Genomic DNA, 26,398 nt, shown 5'->3' with positions numbered 1-26,398 from the left:
GTAATGGAGAAGTTTTTACGAGGTGTGGTGGTGCTGAAGGAGGCCCTGGGACCTTAAAACCGAAAAACCTCAGGTAGATGGAGCACATCAGCTGTGGCAAGCAGTTCATCTCAAGAGATGGAGAACTGCTAGACAGAAACCCGGGCAGATTGTTGCTCGAATCGCCTCGACAGGCAGGGTATCTTGGAGACAGAAAATTCTGAAATACAAAAGCGGGTAAATTCTGCTTGATCAGCCTTGGAGGCCATGGATCTAGGCCACACTGACCACAATGGCTAATATTTATAGACTAGTAAATGCTTTTACTACGGTTTTCTACAGAGATGGCTTGTGTATGAAGTTTAAAGTAAAAGCATTTACTAGTCTTTTATAAATATCGGCCAATGACTGAAGTTGGAAGCCTCCGGCCTCCAAGGGTCAAACTTGGAGCCTACGCATTTTACTACATATGAAAGCCCACAACCGTTCTCGTGTATGCACATCCTTGTCCTGGTTTTTTGGCAGGGAAAGGGTACCAATTCCTACCACCGTGGCAGACCTGTGCTTGCAGTCATAAGCCCCGATTCATTAGAGCTTACTATGGAAAAGCCCATGGAATTACTAGACCAACTTTTTGCTGCAATAATCTTCTCCAAAAAATAAATACATTGGCTCCCACGAGAAGTGTCAAAAGCCACATTTTAAAACAAAAATGGGCTCACTTGCATTGTCACCAGTGGTGAGGATTGAAGCTGCCTGCAGAAATCTCCATGGACAAGATGTCCATACCCCTTCTTTGGAAGTGGACTTCATGGGGGCCTGATATGGCTTGGGAACATGGGAATTGAAAAACAAGAAGGCAAATATTCAGTATGAATAAAATTCATATTTCATCATTCATGATTTACATAGACAATTTTAGTTCAAGTACGAATCTACAGAATGCCAAGAAAACTTACATCACAACGGATTAAAACATTTATCAATCCATTCAATACCATTTTCTCAAATATTTCACATGATTATGATAAAAAGAATAAATAAATTTGCCAGTGAACTTCCAAATCACTTACAATTTTATTCTTAATCACTGCCCCCCCCCCCCCTTATGAATCCTTATTCCTCCTCAGCCCTAAATGTGAAAGGTTATTGAGAAGGATTTTTGCAACAATTTTGATGAATTTAACAGAATACCTGCCTTTTAAGATGCAACGTCATACAAGATGTCAGATCATAACACAGTCTGGCACTTGTGACGTCAACGTTGTCTCTTGCTCCTGAGCTGGCTGGAAGGGACCTTCTTGCAATGTACTACCACTACATCTTGGACCTGGACTGGGCAAAATATTCATGGCGGAAATTTTCATGGTGGCTAGAATATGGCCAACTCCACCTAAACGTAAGTTGATGTCAAGTTCGGACCAACCAGACCAATGTAATGTACATGTATATCTTTGTCAATTTTTCATTACTTTCGGTAACTTGACCGAGAGCCAAGATATTGCAAAAAGCTGCCATCGATACAAAAAATAACTCTTTCAATGCACCTGGAGCAGTTTAACAAATTCAGACAGACCCAATGGGCAAAATTGAAGCCCTGAATTACCTTGAAATGCATTGAAAAAATACGCTCTTCCAACCAGCCAGAGAGCATGCCCCAACTATAAAGACTGCATCGTGAATCTCATATACATCCAACAATGCGATAACGTACACACTTTACCTGATCAAAACCAGTCTTTCTCAAGCGAATCTGTCTCCTGATGTGAAAGGAAGACATCAAGGCCCAAACTTGTCCCTCAATTGCTCTTTTTCCTGCTTTTTGACTTCGATGAAAGGCTGCGTCCTTGCTTTTGCAGAGCAAGTTGAGCTGCCTGAGTCTGAGCAAGACTCGGTGCAGTGAACTGCATTAGCTGCTGTTGTGTGAGTGTCGTGGGTTGTCCCTGTCCCTTTCCCGAATGCATCTGGGAGAAAAGTGTCACCGGCTGATTTTGCAGCGCAGTCGCTGAAAAATAAGAAAATAAATGAAATAATACATGTATGTTGGATTAACGTAAACGCAAATCGAGACTGACAAGTGCTGTCCTTAATAGAGAGGTGTCCTGGTTAGAGGTCAAATTCAATAAAAACTACTAGTTTGGGACCAAAACTAGTGTCCTTAATAGAGAGGTTGTCCTTAATAGAGAGGTGTCAACTAAGGGAGGTTCCACTGTAGTTTTAGCTCCTGCCCAAAATGCATCGCATTTTACATGCACAAATAAGTTCACCAAAAATGTGCATTTTCTGGCTGCATCTTAAGTTATGTTTTGAACAGCTCATTGCAAATCAGATTTTAAGGATAGATTTCTCTAAAACTGACATGCTACACGTACCCGTGGACACTGGTGACGGTGTCCCCGCAGGGCGTGCTGCCTGGCTTCCCGATGCCTGACTAGTTTGACCAAGCTGTCCCCTCTGCTGCTGGAGATTTGCTGCATTCAAAAGCTGTATAGGTTGCTGGCCTGGTATCTGAAGGCAGAAAACAACGACATACAAGGAAATAGACCACTGTTATCACTGGTCACACGAATACCCACCCAATCAACAAGACTGAACCCCACGAATATATGAAATATTTTGTTACCAGAAAAGGACTGTATTGTGTAATTAACATGTAGCCTTTCATAGTTTGCACATCGCACCAACATCTATATTCCCGCATTGCACCTATTTTTTCTTTCAAATTGTACCTATAATTATATATGAATAAATAAACAAACAAAATTTAAAAAAAAAAAAAAAAAAAAAAAAAAATTTTTTTAAAGTGATAAAGAATACAGTGAATAAGCTACTGAAGTACGATATATTTACCTGTAGGAGTGAAAGTGGTGTTGCACCAGCCCGGATTCCTTGTGACGTGGTCTTGAGCCACTGGGCCATGTTCTGTGCCATGTTGATCGGGACAGACACCATCCCAGAGGGAGTAGCTGCAACAATGGAACTACCAGCTTGGGACGTTAAGACACCTTGGGAGAAAAATTCATAATCATGCAAAACTTTGATCAAAATTATTTTCATAATACATGTAAATTCACAGAAAATATAGGGGGACAACATTTAGACTGACAAATAGCATTCTGATAAACTTTGGATCACTGAAGAAAACAATTAACAAGGCTGTGTCCTTGGAACAAATGCAATTAAAAAGGATATATATCTTGCACCGGAACGGATTCCTGCCATGCATCCCCACTTTGGTCTTCGGTTCTTCTTCTTTAAACTTCTTCACTTCTAATTTTGCCTGGCCGGAGAGCATTCTTGTTAAGGCCTCACTGGGTATGCCCGCAAAGGTACAAAATCCCTGTAGTGTTCACCTAAGTGCAGTCCAAAATATCAAACAAACTCATCATAACCTTACCTGATGCTGATGATACTGTCGTGGTATTCGCGGTCGAACTTGTCGAGGGATTGGCAGTGACCATGGTGACAAAGGTTGGGGCTTGAGATGATGTGCCCTGTCCCTTAAAAGTTAGAAAGGGGGATGTGAGGAAGACCACTGGAGGCAGAGATGGCTACATTGATATTAGGAAGGGAGAACATCCCCTCAAACGCAGACTCTTGATTAACACTTTGCCTGCCAAACATGTTTTGAAATGCCCACCAATGTCCATAGTTTCCTGCCAAACTTGTTGAACTAAACAATTTTCACTTAAACATCAGATGTCCCCGCGGTACTGTTTTAAGAATTCAATAGCTGAGCATGTTTGGCTTAGAAACAGACTGGCTCACCAGTGGACGAATTTTGTGTTGTGGCCATTTTTGGCCCAAAAATTGCTGAATTGCTCTCTTTTAAAGAGAATATACCAAAAATCACAAATGTCTCATCCATGAAAATCTACAAACATGAGGCAAAACCGAAGTCATGACCACCATTTTGATTTTGAGTTCAACTACAGTGGAACCTCCCTTTGCGGACACCTCTCTATTAAGGACACTAGTTTTTGTCCCAAATTGGTACTTTCCATTCAATTTGACCTCTCTAATCAGGACACCTCTCTATTAAGGACAGCATTTGTCAGTCCCGATGTGTCCTTGATAGAGAGGTTCTACTGTATTTGATAGCCGGACTTGAATTCCTATCCTACCTGTGTGGTCGACATTGACGTGTTGGTCGTTGACGCCGACGTCGAGGTCGTCATGACGCCCGGTAACGAGTTGATGATGATGCTAGCAGGCGTATTCATGCTAGGATTCGACGTGTTGATCATGCTTATCGGGACAGGGACAGCAATACCTGAAAACATTCGAGTGCATGTTAGTTCAGTTTAATGCAAGTATCAATTCGTTTCTTGTACCCCCCCTCCTCAAGGGTAGTTAAGCTATCACCACTAATCTTTGCCGATGCTTGAGTAGTATTTATTTTTCCTTTAGTGAAAATTTGGCGAAGCTGGAAAGAATAAGGATGCTAATGTGTCGATATCTTGTCGAACATACAGCCTTACCCAGTAAAATTAGTTCGGTTACTTTATATGACGGTGATAACTGATATATTGTTGATGGTGATGTCTTGACGAAAGAAAAAGTAGCATTGGTGAAAAAAGGGTGATGCTTGAGCCTTAAGATGTCGTTATAGGGTGATAAGGTGTCGTACCCTTGAGGAGGGGGGGTACAAGACACGAATTGATACTTGCATAAGTAATCCGACATGGTAATTTTGACACACTTTTATTTTCTACACTGTCACAAAACTATCCAATCTAAAACCTTGAAATTTTAACCATTGATAGTCAATATCTAGCTACCACTGTGTACAAATTTTCAGTGTGATATCTTTCAATGTAACGGACTTATCAACTTATGAATTTAGTGACGTTTTTTTGGGCCACCCGATATATGGCACACTTTTGAATTATTTAGTTACTGTTCTGATAAAAGTGAGCTCCACTGTTCAATATTGGTATCGCCTGTCGGCACATGGCGGCACTGGCTGAAAAATGGCTGCCTCAGTGAAAGGTTTAAATCATCACAAACACGTACCACCTGGCACAGACACTCCGGTCAGTGAGACTTGGATGTTTTGTAAGTTCTGTAGGCCCTGGAAATTCGTGAGGCCCATTTGTTGCAGACTGGTCAGATTAGGAATGTTGATGTTTTGCGGCATGCTGGCGATGTTGGCGATGTTGATGTTAGGCGGAGCGAGGGAACCCTGCATGGCACGGTCGGAGGTGGAAGGCATCGTCGTGGCAACACTGGGCTGACCTTGAACTTGACCTGAAACAAAAAGTTCTTTTGAAGATATTTGCGGTTTGATGTCCCAAGATGCGATCTTTTCTATATCATAAATCGCTAAGTTTTGCGAGCGTTTCACTTTCTCAGATGGATTTACAAAAATAAAATTTTTAAAAATATCTTTTTTAGTAAAAATATGGAAGGAAATTTCATAATCTACCAAACTAAAAATGGTGAATATTTTTCTTTCCTCAGGAACAGCACGAAACTTTCCCGTTTTACGATAGCTTTAAGAATATTTGAGATGCAAACTTAGACAGTCAACCCATATTTGGTACCGGCAATAACATCAGCATCTGGTGTTAGTGGTACCATAGATGTCTACACGGGCCTTGAAAAGATACATGCCTTGCTGTGCCATCTGAAGAACTTTATCAAAACTTCGTTACAACACACTACTCAATGGCACCTTCTGAAGAGAATGCCACGACAAAGTCGGGATTTTATGCTGATCAATAGGAACGGACATTCATTGTCATGTGAGGCCTCGTAGCCTAGTGGGTAACACTGCTGGCTACCACGCAATAGGGCCCGGGTTCGATCCCGGGGAGAACCCAGGATTGTATTTCTGGATGAACCGGCGTGGCTTTCAAGGAACTAAAATTCCTGGCTCTTCACAACACGTACATTAACGTATGAAATAGTCGAGGGTCTGTCGGATGAGACTAAAAGCCGTGGTCCCTTGTACCTGAGTGTCTATGCCAGGGCAAGTAAAAGATCCCACATAGGTGGACAGTAGCCTATAGTGGACTCCATACCTCCGGCAAAAATCCAATAGGGTTACAACGCCGGTAATGATGATAATAATAATGAGTTAATATCACGTCTTTTATCAGCCATATTCAAATGTGGTTCCTGCTCCGTAAAAATACATCACGAATGCTTCCGAAAACACCCGAGGCCAGCTTCGTGACGCCGGAGTTATCAACAGTGTAGCAATGCATCACAACCAACGGAACGTCGCCACAACAAGCACAGTAGCCAGCGACGTCAGACCTGTCACATGAACAAAAACCATCCGACATTTCACATCGTAACCCCACTGATGAGCCTATGCAATGCAAAACAAATGAGGTGAAACGCGTCTGGTGGTCTATATAAAAGTATCTATGCTTTAAGGAACTGTACACAGTGCTGCCTGTCCCAATATTTTCATACCTTCTGAAGAGAACACAGAGTATCACCACGACATCAGAAAATATACAGACTCTTCACCAAAGCTATGGAATGAGCTTCCAAATAGTGTTCGTGGCCAGAGTACCCTGGGTCATTTTAAAACTGCACTAAAAACTCATATTTTTAAGAAATTCTTTTGAATCCTTTGCACGTTTTCTTTAGTAATGACTTTTATTCTATCATGTATTAATGTTATGTTTTATTATAAATTGTAAAGCGCTTAGAAGTTTTAACAACGTTAAGCGCTAAAAAATGTTTTTAATAATTTAATAATAATAATAATTCACCCACCTGATAGAATGCCCTGCTGCATCGCCTTCATTGCCTCGGCGGAGGCGCGTCTGCTGATTCCAGACCCCATTGAGGGTGTTCTAACCAGCGGTGGGGGTGTTGGGGGTGGATTCGACATCTTGGTCGTGGCCTGATTCGTAACTGGAGCAGACGTGGCCTGGCTATACGTAGGCAGCTGACCTGAAGAGAAGAAAGAGGACGCAAATTTTCGATTTAACTTCAAATGTGGATGGAGTCGAGGTTGAAAATTAACTGGTGGGTCAGGACAATAGAAATGCAGTTATACACAATGCTGTATTGCAGTTATTATGAATACGAATTTGTTGAAACTTGTTATTATTAGTACAGTAGAACCTCTCTATCAAGGACACATCGGGACTGACAAATGCTGTCCTTAATAGAGAGGTGTCTTGATTTGAGAGGTCAAATTGAATGGAAAGTACATGTACCAATTTGGGACCAAAACATAGTGTCCTTAATAGAGAGGTTGTCCTTAATACAGTGGTGTCCGCTAAGGGAGGTTCCACTCTATTTGTATATCTATCTCCACAATGGCAATACGGTAATGCTGAAATTCACACTCATTGCATATCTAAACTATTTGAAATGTACACAGCCTTACCAGGCGTTGTAGGAGTTGTGACCGGACTCGGCGGCTCAACTGAGCGTGCCATGTGCCCATAGACGGAGCCACCTCTTCCTTTCTGGACAAGCTGCTGCGGTGGCTGGATGTTGATCGATAGCTGTGCTTGAGGCGTGAGGGAACCCGACGGGCCTAAAATGAGAATGGCAGAGGTGTCATTTTGTCATTGTTGGGTTTTTAAGAAGGGGTCATCACAAAAATCTGGCCTGAAATTGCATCAATGGGCGAGCACTTTTCAAAGAAGATCCCATACTCTCCAAATGGCTTGCCAATGACTCTAGAATTGGCCTGAGATAGTGAAAAGTGCACAACGACCCCGAACTCAATTTTTTGGGATTGATTGCATGCATTATTTAGCCCTATTAATTAAGAATTTGAAGCTGAAATAGACTTGTTTATACTCATTTGTCATGTGTTTGGTGGTTAAAATGAGATTGGGGAGTAAAAAACCAAAAGAAAAAATTTCGAAGAAAAAATTATTATTTTTTTTTGCAACAGGCTGCTCGGTCCCTGGTTCATCCTGTTGCCCCAACAACCTGCTTATAGTAGTGGGAAAGCCCTGCCTCTTTGCATCAACCTTCACCCACAAGACAGATAACTCAAAACCTACCACTGGTACACGTGACTTACTTTGTGCTGGGGTAGTTTGTGGACTGAAACCCACATTGGACGACAGAGACAATGACAACTTGATAGGCTGGGCCTTTTTACCTGCATTGTTCATGTCCACCTGCAACAGAGAGTGAGTGAGCGGGGGTAAAAATATTCTAGTTTCACCGATCTTCCTGAATTTTCATTTTCTTAATTTGCGACTCTGGATTTAACGTCATTTCTCGCGTTTGAGCCCGATTTTGATATCGTTTCGAAACAAATGAGTGCAGGTAGTGATACTCGACAGATTCCATGTCATTTCCAACAGCAATCTTTGATGGATTTTTTCTCCGGAACTATAACACCAGACAAAGAAAAGTCACTCGGCCCACCTTAATGGTGAATATTCATGATTTTGGCAAAAGCCTATTATAGAGCAAGGCCTATCAGTCTTACCTGGTCAAAAAGCAGAAGATGCGGTTTAGGCCTAGGCTCGTCAGTGTTGATTATGACAGCCTTCTTACTTCTTATTTCATGTCAACCAACCAGAAATAAGCAGGTCATTATTGTCAGTCATGGTGAATATTAAATGACTGGTTCGGGGTGGAGTTATCTGGCGTTATAGTTCCAGAGATAGAGTATATAAATTTTTTTTAAATTAGCCGGCACAGCACGACACGAGTGTGAAATTTGCGGTAGCGAAAGAGGAAGGTCAATTGTCAAAGAGATGTATATTTTACCTGTCCTGCAAGTGAAGCGGTGAGATTAGCTGCCTGCGTGAGGAGGGCCTGGGCCGATGGGTTCAGGTTGACCTGGGGGGTCGAGGATGTGACCGCTGGTGGCGTGAACGAAACCTGGGGCGACTGCCCCGGCACCATATGTGTGATCTTCACGGGTCGCCGTCCCTCTTCTGTAAAGATCTCGGTGAATTGCTGTATATACCTGAAAGAAGAGATAAATAGGGCCTACAGTGAAAATCATAATAGCTCCTTGCATGGAATGTGGAATGGAGAAAATGGAAACGACGCCAGAAGTTAACAAGGGAACTCCCCATTGATAAGGTACGAACATCAGAAATAAATCAAGTGCAAGTGCAACAATACACAGTAGAACCTCTCTTAGCGGACACCTCTCTATTAAGGACACCCTCTCTATTAAGGACACTAGTTTTGGTACCAAATTGGTTTTTGTCATTCAATTTGACCTCTCTTATCAAGACACCTCTCTATTAAGGACACTAGTTTTGGTCCCAAATTGGTTTTTGTCATTCAATTTGACCTCTCTTATCAGGACACCTCTCAATTAAGGACAGCACTTGTCAGTCCCGAGGGTGTCCTTAATAGAGAGGTTTAACTGTACTGTGTAGACAATATTGTTGCATGCGATTTAAATTGCAGGCAGCAGCGATTTTAATCACTCGTTTGTGCTAGACAAATAATGAGTAAACGTCCCACTATCGCTGGCACAAACTGATGACAGAATGATGTGAGATTATAATGATTATATTCAACTTACTTGTCGGCATTTTCCCTTGGACCCAGAGGGAATCTGCAAGTGCTCCCTCGTAGCACACCCTCGACATAATCCCTGTCAACGTAGAGTTCACCGCTGTGGAAATCATCGCTCAACCTCTGCTGTATGACAAGCCGCGTGTAGGACACCTTGCCCTGCGTACGTTCTGCCTCGAGGATAAATTCCTCCACCATCACCTAGCAAATGAAATGCTTGTGTAAAATTCATGAAAATATTCTGCACGCGAAATTTTTCGGTTAAGCATTTAAAGCCACTTTTTCTCAAAACTGCAATCATGGATACATCTCATTGCCCATGTGCCACGGAACCGATGACCGTGGCACACATCCTGACAAGATGTGCGAGATTGGCAGCTCTGAGAAAAGACATCTGGCCAGAAGGTACCAGCCTACAAGACCAGCTCTATGGAGACCTCCAACAGCTGCGAAACACCATAGAATACATCAGAAGATCGGACTTGACTGTCTAGAGCGAACGAGAAGAAGAAGAAGAAGGATACATCTCATTTAGCAGTGAGTCTTCAATTGTGCTCAATTTAACCTCAATAATCAGGACACCTCCCTTTTGGAAAATGCATTTGTCAGTCCTTGGGGAGTTGATATAGCAGTTCTACTCTTAAGTACTTACTGGTGTGAAATCTATCGTCGCTTTGGGCCTTTCTAAAGCTTTGGCATATTGCTCTATCTGAAATGCACAAGAAGTAGCTTTCATTTTCATTGTCAAGCACAGAATCATCAGTATTTAACTCTTTGGAGTTCAAGGACGTATTCATATATACACCCCTTGGAGTTAATATAATGTTTTAGCTGTTTTTGACAAATGACTACGTCACTTTTTCATAAATCGGTAAGGTTTTCGAATCGAAATGCACATTTTCTAGAAATTGATGGTTTAATCCCGCCCGAACGGCTCGCTTCGATGCCGTTTTCGTTGATGACGTCACAACATGAACATTTTTGCGGTCGCGGTGGTTTACATTCAGCGATTTTATAATAAATCTAATCAAAAATGGAAAATTTGAGCTTTACATTTGTGATCAACAATTGAAAATGGACGTATTTCCGCAAAGTTGTAAATCACATCATAGTATCACTTTAAGCATGTTTTAGCATGAGTGCGCCAATGAACTTGCAGAAAGGTTCAGTGCATATTTTGCAAATAAGGTTCAACTGATTAGGGAGTCTTTCCCTGACCAGGACGGTGATGAGCAAGTGCATGAACAGTATCTGTGCTCCTCCAAGCTTGATGAGTTTAAGCCTGTTACTTCCACTGAGTTTGTTAAACTCCTTGGTCAAATGAGAGCTACTAGCTGTTCACTTGACCCCATTCCAACACCTTTGCTGAAAAAGTGTACACCGGGTATAGTTGAGCTTATGATTGCAATCATCAACTCCTCTCTCAGTTGTGGTGTTGTCCCTGATAGTTTCAAGAGGGCTATTCTTAATCCACTTATTAAGAAACCATCATTGGATGCCGATGTACTTAAAAACTATCGCCCGGTGTCCAATCTATGCTTTCTCTCAAAGGTGCTTGAGAGGGTAGTTGCCAATCAATTATCAGTACACTTGGATAGCAACGATCTGCGTGAACCTTTTCAATCAGCCTATCGTCCTATGCACAGCGTTGAAACTGGGCTTACTCGTGTCCATAATGATGTCATTCGTGCGCTCGATGAAAAGAAATGTGTCCTCTTAGTACTTTTGGACATGAGCGCTGCTTTCGATACTGTGGATCATGTGAAGCTGATAAATCGCCTTGGTGCAATGGGAGTCTCAGGGGTGGCATTGAAATGGTTCACGTCCTATCTTAGTGGCAGGTGTCAGGAGGTGTGCGTTGAGGGTAAACTTTCAAAGCCAAGTATGATCAAGTGTGGGGTACCTCAGGGTTCCATACTTGGTCCCCTGTTATTTTCCATCTATACTACACCTATCGGTGCTATCATCATGGCACATAGCATTTCTTACCACTTTTATGCCGATGACAGTCAGTTATACCTGGTTTTCACACTGCCTGAGCTCGGCCCCACATGTGACTTGATGTCAACCGGTGTTTTCGACCTCAACAAATGGTTGGTAAGAAACTTTCTCAAGTGTAATGGTGAAAAGACAGATCTATTGTTCATTGGTCCCAAGAAGCACATCGACGTGCTTAGGCTGCAATCAGTCCGCATCATTGACGCTGATGTGTATGCTTCTCTTTCAGCGAGAAACCTTGGTGTAGTTTTTGACAGTGATTTCACTTTCAAACAGCACATCAGTGCTTGTGTTAGGGCCTCATACTTTCATATCCGCAATATTGGAAAGATCCGCAGATATCTATCGGTCATCACCACCAGGCTCTATATTCAAGCCCTCATCACTTCTAGACTTGACTTCTGCAATTCCCTTCTTCTTGGCTTGCCTAAATCTACTGTCCGTCCACTGCAGTTAGTGCAAAACAACGCGGCTCGTCTTATTACCAAGTCTCGAAAGAGGTCACATATTACCCCAGTCCTCAAGTCTCTACATTGGCTCCCTGTTGAACAGCGTATCGCTTACAAGGTCCTCCTCCTTACTTTCAAATGTCTCCATGGTCTGGCCCCATCCTATCTCTCCGAGCTTATATCAATCTACACACCTAACCGTCCCCTTCGCTCCTCAGCTGAAACTCTCCTTCAACCTCCCAGAGCAAAGGTGCAATCAATAGGAACTAGAGCTTTTTCTATTGGTGCACCAAAAATGTGGAATAAACTTCCAGCAACTATCAGAAACATCCAAGACATTGTTCCTTTCAAACGTTCCTTGAAACATTTCCTCTTTTCTGAAGCCTTCATTAGCAGTGATGCAGCGCTTTGAGCGATCCTAATGGATCGGATACTGCGCTATACAAGACTCGTTATATATATATATATTGTCATTTTTGGTACCTTGTCTTTCACAGCCTGTAGCTCGGAAATCACTGATCTGATAATTTTGGAATAATACAAAAGTTTGTTCAGTATAATACAAAAGTTTGTTCAGTACATTAAGGGCTTTCTAAAGAGTGCAGGTGGAAGTGTATATCATCATCCATTTTTGGATAAAAACACCAAAAATTGTTGAGAAATCAAATTTTTGGCTGAATTCTTGGAAAAATTTATAAAGAGCTCGCGACTCTACCAGGTCCTCTTCTGGACTCACACAGAAGTTGCCTACTTTCAAACTTGACGGAAATAAAGATTTTACACGAAAAATGTACACTATTCGACATTGTTTTCCAAGATCCAGTTAAGAAAACGACAGGACTCCTCAAATTACCACGACATCCCATGCATGAATTAGCAACTCCAAATTCCACAACTTTCCAAGATTTGCATGACTCGTGTGAACGCTGACGGCCTGCTTTCTATATGTGACTCGCTCTACCAAAACTAGGCGCTTGTCGCATCTGAACTCGACAGGTTGACACGGACTTGTTGTTCATTTCCCTATTGTAGACCTTTTGTGAAATCTATTACAAACTGATTTGGTTACATTTCACCAAAGGTCTACAATAGGGAAATGAACAACAAGTCCTTATCAACCTGTCAAGTTCAGATGCGACAAGCGCCTAGTTTTGGTAGAGCGGGTCACATATGACATATGCTTATACACCTTTCCAGAAATGAGGCGCTGAGTGTCCGAAATAGAGATGTCATAAGGGGAAACTGGGCCTTATGGTGGAGGGACAAAGGAGATAGTCATGGTTGACGAACACTTTTGAATGCCTTTAATGACGGACAAGGGGGAAAAAGTTAGTTCCAATGCAAGCCACCAATTTCGGGAAGCATGTTTAATTTGTCAGCTTACCTCTATATTTTCTGGTGGCGTTAGGTGGACATTCCTTTGACGCCACATATCTACACACTGAAACAGGAAACCGGATAAAGGTAAGGTTAGATCTAAACACAATGAAAGAAACACACCTTACAAATACAGTAGAACCTCTCTATTAAGGACACCCACGGGACTGACAACTGCTGTCCTTAATCGAGATGTGTCCTGATTGGAGAGGTGACATTGAATGTAAACAACCCATTTGGGACGAAAACTAGTGTCCTCAATAGAGAGGTTGTCCTTAATAGAGAGGTGTCTGCCAAGGGAGGTTCCACTGTATATAGAAACGAAGCAAATACAGTAGAACCTCTCTATTAAGGACACCCACGGGACTGACAAGTGCTGTCTTAAATAGAGAGGTGTCCTGATTAGAGAGGTCAAATTGAATGGAAAGTACCACTTTGGGACCACATCTAGTGTCCTTAATAGAGAGGGTATCCTTAACAGAGATGATGTCCTTAATAGAGAGGGTGTCCTTAATAGAGAGGATGTCCTTAATAGAGAGGATGTCCTTAATAGAGAGGGTGTCCTTAGTAGAGAGGGTGTCCTTAATAGAGAGGTGTCCGCTAGGGGAGGTTCCACTGTACATGTATATAATGTTTGTAATGAAGGATTTATAAAAACTTCAGATAGTCAATTTGGGGTATTTTGAACCAATTTATTTTTACAATCCTGTGTATGTAAGTACACTCAAACTTCTTCGATTTCAAACCTTTGCTCACCGTTTTTCCGACCTTGAGGTTGACGGGGGGGTGCGTCCGCGCCTTGTCTTTCCGTTTCAGAATGAAGTCGTGAAGTCGCAGATGCTTAGGCGCGGCACTCCGCAACATCTTCATCTTTCTGTTGACAGCGATTTGAGAGAATTTTTTCGCCGATCTGAAATGAAGTTTAAAAGATTGAGAAGAGCACAGTGTATTGTACGCGCCGGTCACCGATCCAAAGGTTGACCGCACTCAACGTTGCTTAACTTCCACTCTGTGGCCAACGCGCCAACCACTGGGCCATAAAGGAATTCCCTCATGGCCGGCGGGTTAAGCCGTGCCATATACCTGGGGGTACTATACACACAGTCGTGATCTTGGCAGGGAGGACAAACAATTACATGCACTTAACGCTTGCAAAAATAAGTTTTCTGTATCTGGTTTTTGTGTGATCCCAGGTTCGATCACCACAGTCAGCGTGAGACTCTGGTCTGTTGAACTACACTAGAACCTCCGTATCAAGGACACCCTCGGCACTGACAAATGCTGTCCATAACAGAGAGATGTCCTGATTAGAGAGGTCAAATTGAATGGAAACAACAAATTTGGGACCAAAACTAGTGCCCTTTATAGAGAGGTTGTCCTTAATAGAGAGGTGTTCTGATTAAGAGGTCAAATATAATGGAAACAACCAATTGGGGATCAAAACTAGTGTCCATAATAGAGAGGTGTCCGCTGAGGGAGGTACCCACCTTTTCAATGACCTTGTATTGAATTTTCTACTCTCGTACTGTAATCTGTTCGCAACTAAAGACACAGCCACCGAGGGATCGAGACAGAGAGGTTCCTCGGTGGCAAGAATCAGCTGACTTTCCAACGTGAACTTGTCTTCTTGGGTCCAGCGATAGCCGTCCCGCGTAATGGAATTGATGTCGCACAGTAGCGACTGAAATGAACAAGGCACTCATCATACACAAATTCAACAGAGACAATTTGTGCCATAAATAAACACTAGGAAATGCTTTCACAGAAAAATGATGTACATTTAACCTAGGCTTGTCTGTACAAAACTGAAGTAACAGCATATACTGTTAACTGCTAAATCTTTACAGGAGTTTCATTTTTGTGGATTTCACGAAGAACCTAGATTTTTATGATGGATGGATATCATTTGTCTTTGTAATAAAACCAATATTGTACAGCAGGCTTATGCAGCGCTAAATGCAAACCCTGAGCCCCCCCCCCCCCCCCCAAGTCAAGGGTCAACACTCAGTTAGAGCAGAGTCCCAAGCAAACAACTTTTTTCCAACAAACGATATCTGTCAATAAGAAGAATAAGAAGTTTCGAATACATTTCAACCTCTTCATTATTTTTAATAAAAAGTACCTATAATCAGGTAAATCTTAAAGGAAAATGTGGTGGGCCCCTGATGATGTCCTAATGAAATCAAATCCAGGCTAAATCAGTGTTAAATCCTGACCCTAGAAAAGAAGCAGTGTTGTCTATGTGTTGATCGCTTGACCAGGGGGGTACAAGGTTTGCGCTGACCGCTACATTATCTCACATACCTCAGAGGTAGGCTTGAGGAGCACATGTTTGCTATCGAAGCTGCCATTGGTACTTCGCCGATAGTCTCGCACCTCCACTATCACACAGCCGTTGTAGAATAGATTTGCCTGCAGAAAAGAGATCACGCTCGAAGATTTTAGAATCAACACAGGGGTCGAAAAATTGAGTAAACATGAAGCAAATGATGTAGTCCAGTCATTTGCCCAAATGACCAGGTACGCATTAGACACCAGTCTTCGTTTGATCACAGTCGCAGTTGACAGTGAAAGGGTTAAAAAATTGTGTTCACACAGCAATTATGATATACAGTTAAACCTCTCTATTAAGGACACCTCGGGACTGACAAGTGCTGTCCTTAATAGAGAGGTGTCCTGATAAGAGAGGTCAAATTGAATGGCAACAACCAATTTGGGACCAAACCTAGTGTCCTTAATAGAGAGGTGTCCGCTAAGAGAGGTTCTCCTGTAACTTTTGGCAGGCTTTCCTCAGGCTTCGAATTAAGAATTATCAGGGCCAGGGAACCCATTTTAGAGCTGTTTTGGCCCTGGGTAGTGGAAATATAAAAGAGAATTTGAAAGGGTACGAAGCCATTTAGGAAGGCACTGATTGCCATGGCAGCAGTGGCCTTGGTTTGATTGGAGCCCTGTTTCATTGTTTATCCTTTTCATTCCCGTTTCCCTCTATAGACTCTTCCAGTAAATGCATTAGAAGAGTCCATTCCAGAAACTGGGGGTGTTAAGGTCAAATGCCTACCTGAGCTTTTTCTAACAGATCAACCAGAATTGGAGGCAACTGAAAGACAACGTAAGAGATCATAAACTCAAGAAAATTGCTCGGGTCTTAAATATTTTTCTTACTCCTCGAGGCGTCATTCTCTGTTTGAAATTCTAACACACTCCGATTACAATACAATGCAGCACTGGTTTGCATTAACATGTAAAGCCCGTTACACACGAGGGACTTCTCACCAACTTAGTTGGAATTTTAATTCATAACAGGAATCCAGACCAGGTAACTGATACTTTGCCCGATTAGTTGGAGTTGCTGGCTGCACTACCGACTTGTTCTATTTCTCGACGACATCTTTTGTTCATATAAGGATTTTTTTGTTTATATAAGGAGTGTGGGGGAGAAATTTCCCGTGTGATTCAGTCAACAACATAGTTGGGCCATATTTTGACTCTTTATCTTTATAGGCGCCAAGGCTGTACCTTCTCATAATCCACGATTTTGCCCAAAACCTCCTATTATCCCATCGATTTCTACTTTTCCTCTTTTCACTGATACTTTTTACAATAATAATAGATAAAATCTCCTTTTTTTCTTCCTCTCATTGTACACAACAAAATCATTGGCAGCCATGTTTCTAGATCTAAGATTTCCCCGCCAGAAATAATAGATATTTGCACTCAGCCTTGACCAAGGTTTTGGCCTAAATATAGTGCAGGACCTAAATATTGCTGGGATTATGTCTTTCGTGTGAGTGGGTGAACGACTCTCAACTTCCAGTCACCTGTGCACCTGTTCTTAATTTTAAAACCAACTAAGTTGGTGAGAAATCCCTCGTGTGTAGGGGGCTTAAAATACACAGTGCCACGTTTTGGCCAGCTAGCCCTCGTCGTTATGAAACATGTTCCGCTAACAGGCAACGGAAGACTGACGTAAAGGTATTGTACACATCGCCACCACAGGTGAGCTCAACATGCTAACAATGGGATGAATTGGAGTCAACATCAAAAGAGAAGATTTAGAAGCTAACCTCTTCGTTATCCACATAATCCAGAAATTCAGATTCCTGAAAAAAGAATAATATTTTATCAATAATCATAAATAATTGATTACATTAATAACATTTGTCAATCTTTCATGTCTTTGGTATTCTTTAGGATTTTGAAAATTTGGAGGACTGATCACTGAATGAAAAAAAAAAAACTTATAAATATTCCTCTGTATACTTGAGCCGATGTCCCATCATAATGCAGAATCCATTTCTCTGCATCAGCACCACTCCTGCCCCGTATCATCAGGGAGTACCCCTCATTGCCTGGGTACAAACTCAGCACTCTACTAACCTCATATGGCAGTTTCATTGTCTCTGCATCAGCACCACTCCTGCCCCGTATCATCAGGGAGTACCCCTCATTGCCTGGGTACAAACTCAGCACTCTACTAACCTCATATGGCAGTTTCATTGTCTCTGCATCAGCACCACTCCTGCCCCGTATCATCAGGGAGTACCCCTCGTTGCCTGGGTACAAACTCAGCACTCTACTAACCTCATATGGCAGTTTCATTGTCTCTGCATCAGCACCACTCCTGCCCCGCATCATCAGGGAGTACCCCTCATTGCCTGGGTACAAACTCAGCACTCTACTAACCTCATATGGCAGTTTCATTGTCTCTGCATCAGCACCACTCCTGCCCCGTATCATCAGGGAGTACCCCTCATTGCCTGGGTACAGGCTGAGCACCAAAGTGTTCAGCTTCTCCTTCCTCACGAGTTTGTCCAATAAGTGTGTGGCCCTGTTCAGCCTCTGTAAAGAAAAATACAACAGGTGTTACTTTGGGGAGAAGGATTTTAATTCGGTTCAAGATCACCACGGAGAATCAAAATCCTTCACTCTGAGCATCACGCGGTCCGAGCATCTGGTTATCTGGAGTTCTGTTCAAAATCAGAACTTTTTTACTTACTTCAGCCTACTGCCTTACTGGATGGTGATTTTATTGTGAAACTTCAACCATCACGTTCCCAAAGAGAGAACCAAACGCCCCAGTAAAACATGAACTGAATTGGGTATTCAAAACATGAACACGATATATCATCAACAAGTGCTTTTTTAGCGCGATTTTCCAACAATCGTTATCGGGAACCAAATATTATAGCCTTTTTAACGGGATGGCGGGTCGGGTAGGCCCAGTCCTTAATAATGCTCACCTTGTGTTGCGCAGGCTTGGAAGACTCTTCCAAATACACCAACAATAATTTTTGCGTCAACGACTTTCTGAAATACCAGGCAAAATCAAGTTACGCATCTGAATGAAACACAAAGGAGACAAAAGGTTGATAGAGACTGTGCCTTCAGTTTAAAATTTGAGGCATTTCTAATTGAATTTAAACACTTCCATTCATGTAAATATGAACTAAATTTCAGCATTGCTGATTTGTTGACAGATTACAGTAGAACCTCTCTATTAAGGACACCCACGGGACTGACAACTGCTGTCCTAAATCGAGAGGTGTCCTGATTAGAGAGGTGATATTGAATGTAAACAACCCATTTGGGACCAAAACTAGTGTCCTTTATAGAGAGGTTGTCCTTTATAGAGAGGTTGTCCTTTATAGAGAGGTTGTCCTTCATAGAGAGGTGTCCGCCAAGGGAGGTTCCACTGTACATGTTTCAGCAAATTTGTGTGCATGACAACTGCACTACAACATAGTGTATACCGAGGCAACTGCTTTTCTATTTTCCTGGACCACCAGTAATTACAAACGGCATGCCCCTTTAAACTTAAAGGTCGTTATGGTTGGCCCTCATTGCCTGGGTGCAGATACAGACTCAGTACCTAAGCAATTTGCTGTCCCCAGGTACAATAGCAGGGAACTACAATGCTTGAATGTACGCAATGTATTCCAAGACCACTCATTAAGTCATTTATGAAGACATTCAGATTTTCACTCCAATCATATAAACAGTGAAACCTCCCTTAGCGGACACCTCTCTATTAAGGAAAAACTCTCTATTAACGACACTAGTTTTGGTCCCAAATTGGTTATTTCCATTCAATTTGACCTCTCTAATCAGGACACTTCTCTATTAAGGACAACACTTGTCAGTCCCGAGGGTGTCCTTAATAGAGAGGTTCTACTGTATATAGTTTATGTATCATATATTCATCTGTGAAAAGTTATAGTCATACTTCCACCTATCAAATCCCCGTGTCTTTTGCGCATACACATATGAATTGCCGCGTCGAAATAGACCCGTGTGTCAAATCCCCGTGTCTATTAGCCCCATCGAGCTCGATTTCAACACGGGTTTTTTTATAGGTGGAATCTGAATAGACACGGCAATTGCAAGTTCTAAGATCCGGCAACAGATGGCGCGGTGTAGTTGCCTCGGTATTGCCCATGCGAAATTCCCCTCCAACGGGAAAGAAACACAGGAGAGCTCCCTACCTACAGCGCACCTGTCGCCGGGGCTATTAACCATTATCTAACACAACTGATAGGTGTAAGTGCGCCGCGGGTTTTTTGACACACGGCGAAGACACGGGTCTTGAAAAAACGCGGGGTTTTATGATAGGTGGAACTACGACTTGAGTCTATCAGTATTAAGTCTCTCGAAAAAAGGGTTTAAATCCACCGAGAAAGAAAGACTGTATGTGAAATTGAACAGAGGAATTTTGTGTCGAGATAATCTGTCTCGGAACGTGAAAAACTAGAGTGACGTAGCTGATGGGTCGGCATCTACAAGTAAACTTACCCCTTAGGATTGAGTGAACTGTTTGGTTCAAGTAGTTTGGCGGGCTTATGGAATGCAGTGTGCAGCAGGTACTGGAACAGTGGAACAAAGACTATGAAACATACGTGTATATACAATTCCTTTGATTCGAATCAATCATCAAAGATTTTCAAAATTGATAATCGAACTTCTTCTGCTGTGGCTATTGAAGGAGCCTCATGGCCTAGTGGTTTACACTGCTGGCCACCACGCAATAGGGCCCGGGTTCGATCCCGGGGAGAACCCATGATCGTATGTCTGGATGAACTGGCGTGGCTTTCAAGGAACGAAAATTCCTGGCTCTTCACAGTCCTTCCAATGAGACTCAAAACCGAGGTTCCTTGTACCTGGTGTCTATGCCAGGGCAAGCGAAGACCCCACCAAGTGAGAAACATGAGTAGCTTGTGTGGACTCTCTCTCTCGCCAAAGTCGGACCACTAGGCCAATAAACCCAATTGGCACCTAACCGTAGTGGCACGCAGGATACGCTCATCCCGCCTTGGAGGAGGATTACTCCTAGGAGAATGACCCCCTCCAAGTGCAGAGCGAACGCTGAAGAAGAAGAAGAAGCTGTGGCTATTGTTTTATTGAACACTGAGGTCTGCGTCGAGTGTGGGTGGGCAGACTATTCTTCAGCATTCGCTCTGCACTTGGACTGGGCAGGAGGTGATTTACACCACAGAGTATTCCTACTCCAAGTTGGGATGAGCATTTTTGCAGGCCACTACGGTTTAGGTGCCAATTGGGTCGATTGGCCCGGTTACTTTGGCTTTGGCCAGGGGTTGTGTCCAGCTGCTTATGTTTCTCACTTGGGGTCTTTGGCTTGCCTTGGCATAGACACAAGATACAAGGAACCTTGGTTTTACGCCTCATTCAGGAATTTCTCCCCCCCGGATCGAACCCGGCCTTTTGCATGGTAGCCAGCAGTGTAAACCACTAGGCTATGAGGCTCTGGATATGAAGATAAAACATGACCTTAGGGTATCGCCAGGACTTTAATCTCCGCGTAATGCACAGCGAACGCCGGAAGGGTTAATAACCGATTAAAACTAAGATACAACTACTCATGCTACAATACAAACAAAGCCTTTAAAAGCCTACCTCTGCATATTCTTCAGCCTTTGCATAGTTCTGCATCTGAAGAAGTGAAAAAGTCGTCAGAAGCCGAGAAGGGCTAACTAAGCAAACTTCAGACAATAGACCCTGGCCTATGTAATGCGTTATGGCGATCAGTCTTTGCTCTTCTGCTTAAAACATATTTCACTTATGTCAATTTTCTTCTACAAGGTAAAGATTCGTACACTGATGGGATGTTACACGTATATTGTGATGAATACACAACACGATAAGCCGGTGGAAATGCTTATCACTCTAAAGGGTGCAGCAAAAAAGTCTTTCTGCAGGCGTATTGATGAAAAATGACGACGTTGTGCCGTGAAGCCGGGCACTTCCGGGTCGGGAGAAAATGGCGTCTACTCCTAGTCAGTCACTCAGTGTTGACAATTATTAAACAAAAAACAACTGTGAGCCTTTGGCTTTTGTTCCAGGTGAAATGCATGACTGTGGTCAGCATCCAAAAAATCGTCCATTTGACACACACCTGTCCCTTTGCTTTATAATGTATAAAATTACACAGACTTTTTTATACCACACCCTGTAGGGTGTTGTACATATTTAGCATCCATATATAGTATGAAAAATGGTACGCAATCGACGATAGGGAAGGTTTATGGTACATTATTTACCTTTGAGTAGTTGACAACCAGCTACATTATGTTGACCCGCTACAATAATTGTAAACAACAATTATAACAAAGGAGAAATAAACGATATTGAAGTGAAAATTTCCGAATTTTTTGGTGGATTTCTTGTTCTTTATTATCATAAACATTGTGAATAATTCCACATCGGCCGTGGCTGTCCCCAAAGACGTCCGAGAGCGGTACACTCCGGACGCAGTAGACCGGTCTCCCTCTCACCCTATGGAGACGACTGCCCTCATCCCTGCTGCCAACGACTGACGGATCAGTGTTAGCTATTGGGGGAAATACCTATCTCATTGGATTCCTAAGTTGTCAGTGCTTGCTCAAGGCGAAGGTGGAATGGGGGCCAGAACAATCCATCCCGAAGACAAGCTTCAGCGCTAGCTCTGGGCGATGGTGTATTAGGGGAACACCCTATCTTGCAGACATGCCCCGGGTTAATGTTCGCTTCTCCGGCCCTGCACACATATTGACAGCTGAGGGCCGAAGAAGCGGTCATTAGGCCCCGATTTCCTCCGGATGGTTGCTAGGTGGATATCTAATAGCGCCTCAAATGCACTAGACTCCCTTACTAAATCCACTAAATTAGAGATTCAGGCTTTTTATACTCCTTTATCATATCGAGAGGGGGAGTAGATTGAAAACCACTGCTGCCAGGATGTTTGAAGGGGATCGCCGTTCGTTCACATATATTTACTGGAGTACCGGTACGCCAGTGAAGTGTGTCATGTTCATTCAAGCGATGACCAATGTAAACGGGAAGATGGCGTGAGCCTTTAAAAAATCCCCAACTGCAATAAATATCTCACCAAAACAGAATGTAACTGTTGGCCTTAGATGTGCAAGGCATATACAAACCACCTCACAACACTTGCAAAATCATTATTAGCGAGAATAATTAGCTACAGAATGAGGAGGTGCACGGAAGGGAATTTGAACACTAGTCATCTTGGTTACCTAGATCCCAAACCTAATTTGTCCCTTCAAATCAGCCGGCACAGTGAGCATCGGCAGAAGAGAATCGACTCGAACTTAAGAACAAATCCGCCATGTCGCTGACATCATTGGCGCCAAAAACTATTTCTTTTGACCCTGTTGACCTCGATTCTAAAAACTTTTTCAAAAGGCCATTCAAACGTAAAACCAACTGCAAGCATTATCTTTTATATCTCTGAGGTATAAAAATACGATATATTGAGAAAAATCTGTACAACTATCGAGATATAAGATTACTTGGAACTATTTCGGTCAATCACTCTGCCACCTGCGCAAACTAGTCACAATTGCGGCGCGTTTTCAATATTGCGACGACTTGAATGATATTAGAGGGATGTCATCTAGTCATGCATCAAATGGCTCGTTGATAACAGGCAAATAAAATCCCCAAGTGAACATGAAAGCCATGACGGTATAGCGCTTAGAGCGTTTGACCGAGGTTCGGCTGGTCACGGGTTCGACTCCCGGTGAATCTCCCACATTTTTTCTCTTTTTTTCTTCATTATCTTGTCATCTGTTCATTCATGTTCATGTTATCATTTTCATTATTGTCATTGTCATTGTTATATCTTGAAGAAAACCACCGAAACAAACCTTTTCAAACTGCAGCACGCACTGATTCCGTGCGTTCGAGTACTTCCGTGGATGATTCGTATCAGCAGCAAGATTTCTTGAGGTTGCATTGGGGTGGAAAAATATTTCTTTCAGACCGGGACTTCTCCAATCAGAATTAGTTAAAGGGCATTCTGAGATTCAGGCTATACTCCTTCGTCATATCGAGAGGGGGAATAGATTAAAAACCACTGCTGCCAGGATGTTTGAAGGGGATCGCCGTTCGTTCACATATATTTACTGGAGTACCGGTACGCCAGTGAAGTGTGTCATGTTCATTCAAGCGATGACCAATGTAAACGGGAAGATGGCGTGAGCCTTTAAAAAATCACCAACTGCAATAAAGATCTCACCAAAACAGAATGTAACTGTTGGCCTTAGATGTGCAAGGCATATACAAACCACCTCACAACACTTGCAAAATCATTATTAGCGAGAATAATTAGCTACAGAATGAGGAGGTGCACGGAAGGGAATTTGAACACTAGTCATCTTGGTTACCTAGATCCCAAACCTAATTTGTCCCTTCAAATCAGCCGGCACAGTGAGCATCGGCAGAAGAGAATCGACTCGAACTTAAGAACAAATCCGCCATGTCGCTGACATCATTGGCGCCAAAAACTATTTCTTTTGACCCTGTTGACCTCGATTCTAAAAACTTTTTCAAAAGGCCATTCAAACGTAAAACCAACTGCAAGCATTATCTTTTATATCTCTGAGGTATAAAAATACGATATATTGAGAAAAATCTGTACAACTATCGAGATATAAGATTACTTGGAACTATTTCGGTCAATCACTCTGCCACCTGCGCAAACTAGTCACAATTGCGGCGCGTTTTCAATATGGCGACGACTTGAATGGTATTAGAGGGATGTCATCTAGTCATGCATCACCTGGCTCGTTGATAACAGGCAAATAAAATCCCCAAGTGAACATGAAAGCCATGACGGTATAGCGCTTAGAGCGTTTGACCGAGGTTCGGCTGGTCACGGGTTCGACTCCCGGTGAATCTCCCACATTTTTTCTCTTTTTTTCTTCATTATCTTGTCATCTATTCATTCATGTTCATGTTATCATTTTCATTATTGTCATTGTCATTGTTATATCTTGAAGAAAACCACCGAAACAAACCTTTTCAAACTGCAGCACGCACTGATTCCGTGCGTTCGAGTACTTCCGTGGATGATTCGTATCAGCAGCAAGATTTCTTGAGGTTGCATTGGGGTGGAAAAGTATTTCTTTCAGACCGGGACTTCTCCAATCAGAATTAGTTAAAGGGCATTCTGAGATTCAGGCTATACTCCTTCGTCATATCGAGAGGGGGAATAGATTAAAAACCACTGCTGCCAGGATGTTTAATGGGGATCGCCGTTCGTTCACATATATTTACTGGAGTACCGGTACGGCAGTGGAGTGCGTCATTTTCATTCATTTTGCAGTAAATGAACGAAAATACGTTCAGTCTGATCTCCACCTGGTTCCTCTCCACTCCGGACGCATTTGACCGGCCTCGTCCTGTCAGGTCGAGGAAAGACGACCAGGATGACGAAATGGACAGCACAGGAGTCTATCCTGCAGAGCGGTACCCTTGACTTACATTGTCGCCACTGGGAAAGAGAGGAGGGAAACATTCGAAACAGCCGAAAAAGGCTTTCCTTTATAATTGGATCCCTCGGTTTTTTCCCCTTTGTCACTTCGTTCATTATCGTCACTCAATGGCCAGGAGGAACAGAATGGGAGAGAGAACAGAACCTTGTCGTACCCCATGCAGTATCACGCAATAGGGCCCGGGTTCGATCCCGGCCGGGAGAACCCAGGATTGTATTTTTGGATTAACCGGCGTGGGTTTCAAGGAACTACACTTCCTGACTCTTCACAACGCACGAAATAGTCGAACAATAGGCTACTGTCGGATGAGAAAGTGTCTAGCCGTGGTCCCGAGTGTCTATGCCAGGGCAAGTAAACCATGCTACATAAGGTGGACAGCGTGCCGACTTATCGGCGGTGAATATCAGTCCTAAAGTCTCCTCCTTTCACCGCCGATAACTCCCGCCAGGTAATCTGTCGGACGCACCATCATAAACCGGTGCCCAATCAAATTGCTCGACACAAAGTAATTGAATGACGGCCTGAATTGATAGTGCCAACCTCCGGATCAGATTACCCTTCTACTATACAACATGCACTGTGCATTTGGGTCAGGTCAGCATCCCTGGAACCGTTACTCACTGAACACCTGGTCTTCAATTATGATGGCTTTCAGTACGTGTCTCGTGCGACAACCACGAGTGAGTGTAATGTTAGTGTTGTCGCGACATAGGACGTGTGGGAAGGAAGGGAATGCAGGGAGACTACCGAAAACAGCCCTTCTGACAGCCGATCAGGGGAGTTATCGGCGGTGAAGGATGGATATACGCACAACGACGGTGGATTGGCACGGGTGCACAGTAGCCCTCCGGCAAAAATTCAAATGGGTTACGACGCCGGTAATGATGATTATATGATGTGATGCTCCTCCAGCCATACAAAGCCTTCATTAGGTGAAGTGCCAGCGCAGAAGTAATTGCGCCCAATCAGAGCGTCGCATACATTTGAGTCTGGGAATGAGACGCCATCCTGAAGAAATCGGTTCTTCTCGGATCTGTAATACTCCCAGAGAGTAGAGCTTGAACCACGAATGGACAGGCCAATAGCTAGGCGCTTTGAGCGACTGAAATCAGTTGGATTTAGCGCTATATAAGTCTCATAATTATTATTTATATTATCATCACACTACTATCACTGCTCAAGGAGTATGGCCAAGACTATGTGGGGGGTCATTACATTGTTGCTCTATTAACAAATGCTTTGCTACATTACATTATACTAGATTACAACATGTAAAAATAAACGATTCTTATTTTGTAATCATTTTTTTTTATTGCGTAATTAAAGCAT

At 42.8% G+C, this 26,398-nt stretch overlaps 1 protein-coding gene across 2 annotated transcripts; it reads right to left on the bottom strand.

Annotated features, from left to right (window-relative positions):
• Nucleotides 1-845: 845 nt before the first annotated feature.
• Nucleotides 846-21,965, bottom strand: LOC135492096 (transcription factor SPT20 homolog). 2 transcript variants are annotated; one of them, XM_064778271.1, is made up of 23 exons: nucleotides 21,833-21,965; nucleotides 21,189-21,224; nucleotides 20,070-20,140; nucleotides 18,521-18,587; nucleotides 17,964-18,119; nucleotides 17,345-17,380; nucleotides 16,339-16,377; nucleotides 15,585-15,692; nucleotides 14,768-14,961; nucleotides 14,037-14,190; nucleotides 13,288-13,344; nucleotides 10,109-10,165; nucleotides 9,464-9,657; nucleotides 8,689-8,890; nucleotides 7,988-8,087; nucleotides 7,337-7,489; nucleotides 6,715-6,894; nucleotides 4,996-5,229; nucleotides 4,104-4,252; nucleotides 3,377-3,479; nucleotides 2,830-2,984; nucleotides 2,352-2,487; nucleotides 846-1,984 (listed from the first exon to the last, which is right to left on the bottom strand). In XM_064778271.1, exons 2-23 carry the CDS (start codon nucleotides 21,222-21,224, stop codon nucleotides 1,779-1,781), a joined length of 2,787 nt encoding a protein of 928 aa, XP_064634341.1. In that variant the 5' UTR covers nucleotides 21,833-21,965; the 3' UTR covers nucleotides 846-1,778. The 2 variants fall into 2 exon arrangements, with proteins under 2 accessions (XP_064634341.1, XP_064634340.1); XM_064778270.1 differs by lacking the exons at nucleotides 17,964-18,119; nucleotides 18,521-18,587; nucleotides 20,070-20,140; nucleotides 21,189-21,224; nucleotides 21,833-21,965 and adding an exon at nucleotides 17,658-17,819.
• Between the last annotated feature and the right edge of the window lie 4,433 nt (nucleotides 21,966-26,398).

This window comes from Lineus longissimus, chromosome 8, assembly GCF_910592395.1.
Source record: "Lineus longissimus chromosome 8, tnLinLong1.2, whole genome shotgun sequence".
NCBI classification, from domain to species: Eukaryota; Metazoa; Nemertea; class Pilidiophora; order Heteronemertea; family Lineidae; genus Lineus; species Lineus longissimus.
Note: the sequence above shows the minus strand (reverse complement) of the source record. Positions and strands in the feature narration are given on the sequence as shown.

What these genes read in the sequence shown, in the direction of transcription:
- LOC135492096 (XM_064778271.1), bottom strand. Translation starts at nt 21,224, where the DNA reads ATGCAGAACTATGCAAAGGCTGAAGAATATGCAGAG. An exon ending in TCCTCAAGCCTACCTCTGAG is followed by an intron (nt 14,962 to 15,584) that starts GTATGTGAGATA and finishes TGTTCATTTCAG; the next exon opens with TCGCTACTGTGCGACATCAA. An exon ending in AATACAAGGTCATTGAAAAG is followed by an intron (nt 14,191 to 14,767) that starts GTGGGTACCTCC and finishes ACTTCATTTCAG; the next exon opens with ATCGGCGAAAAAATTCTCTC.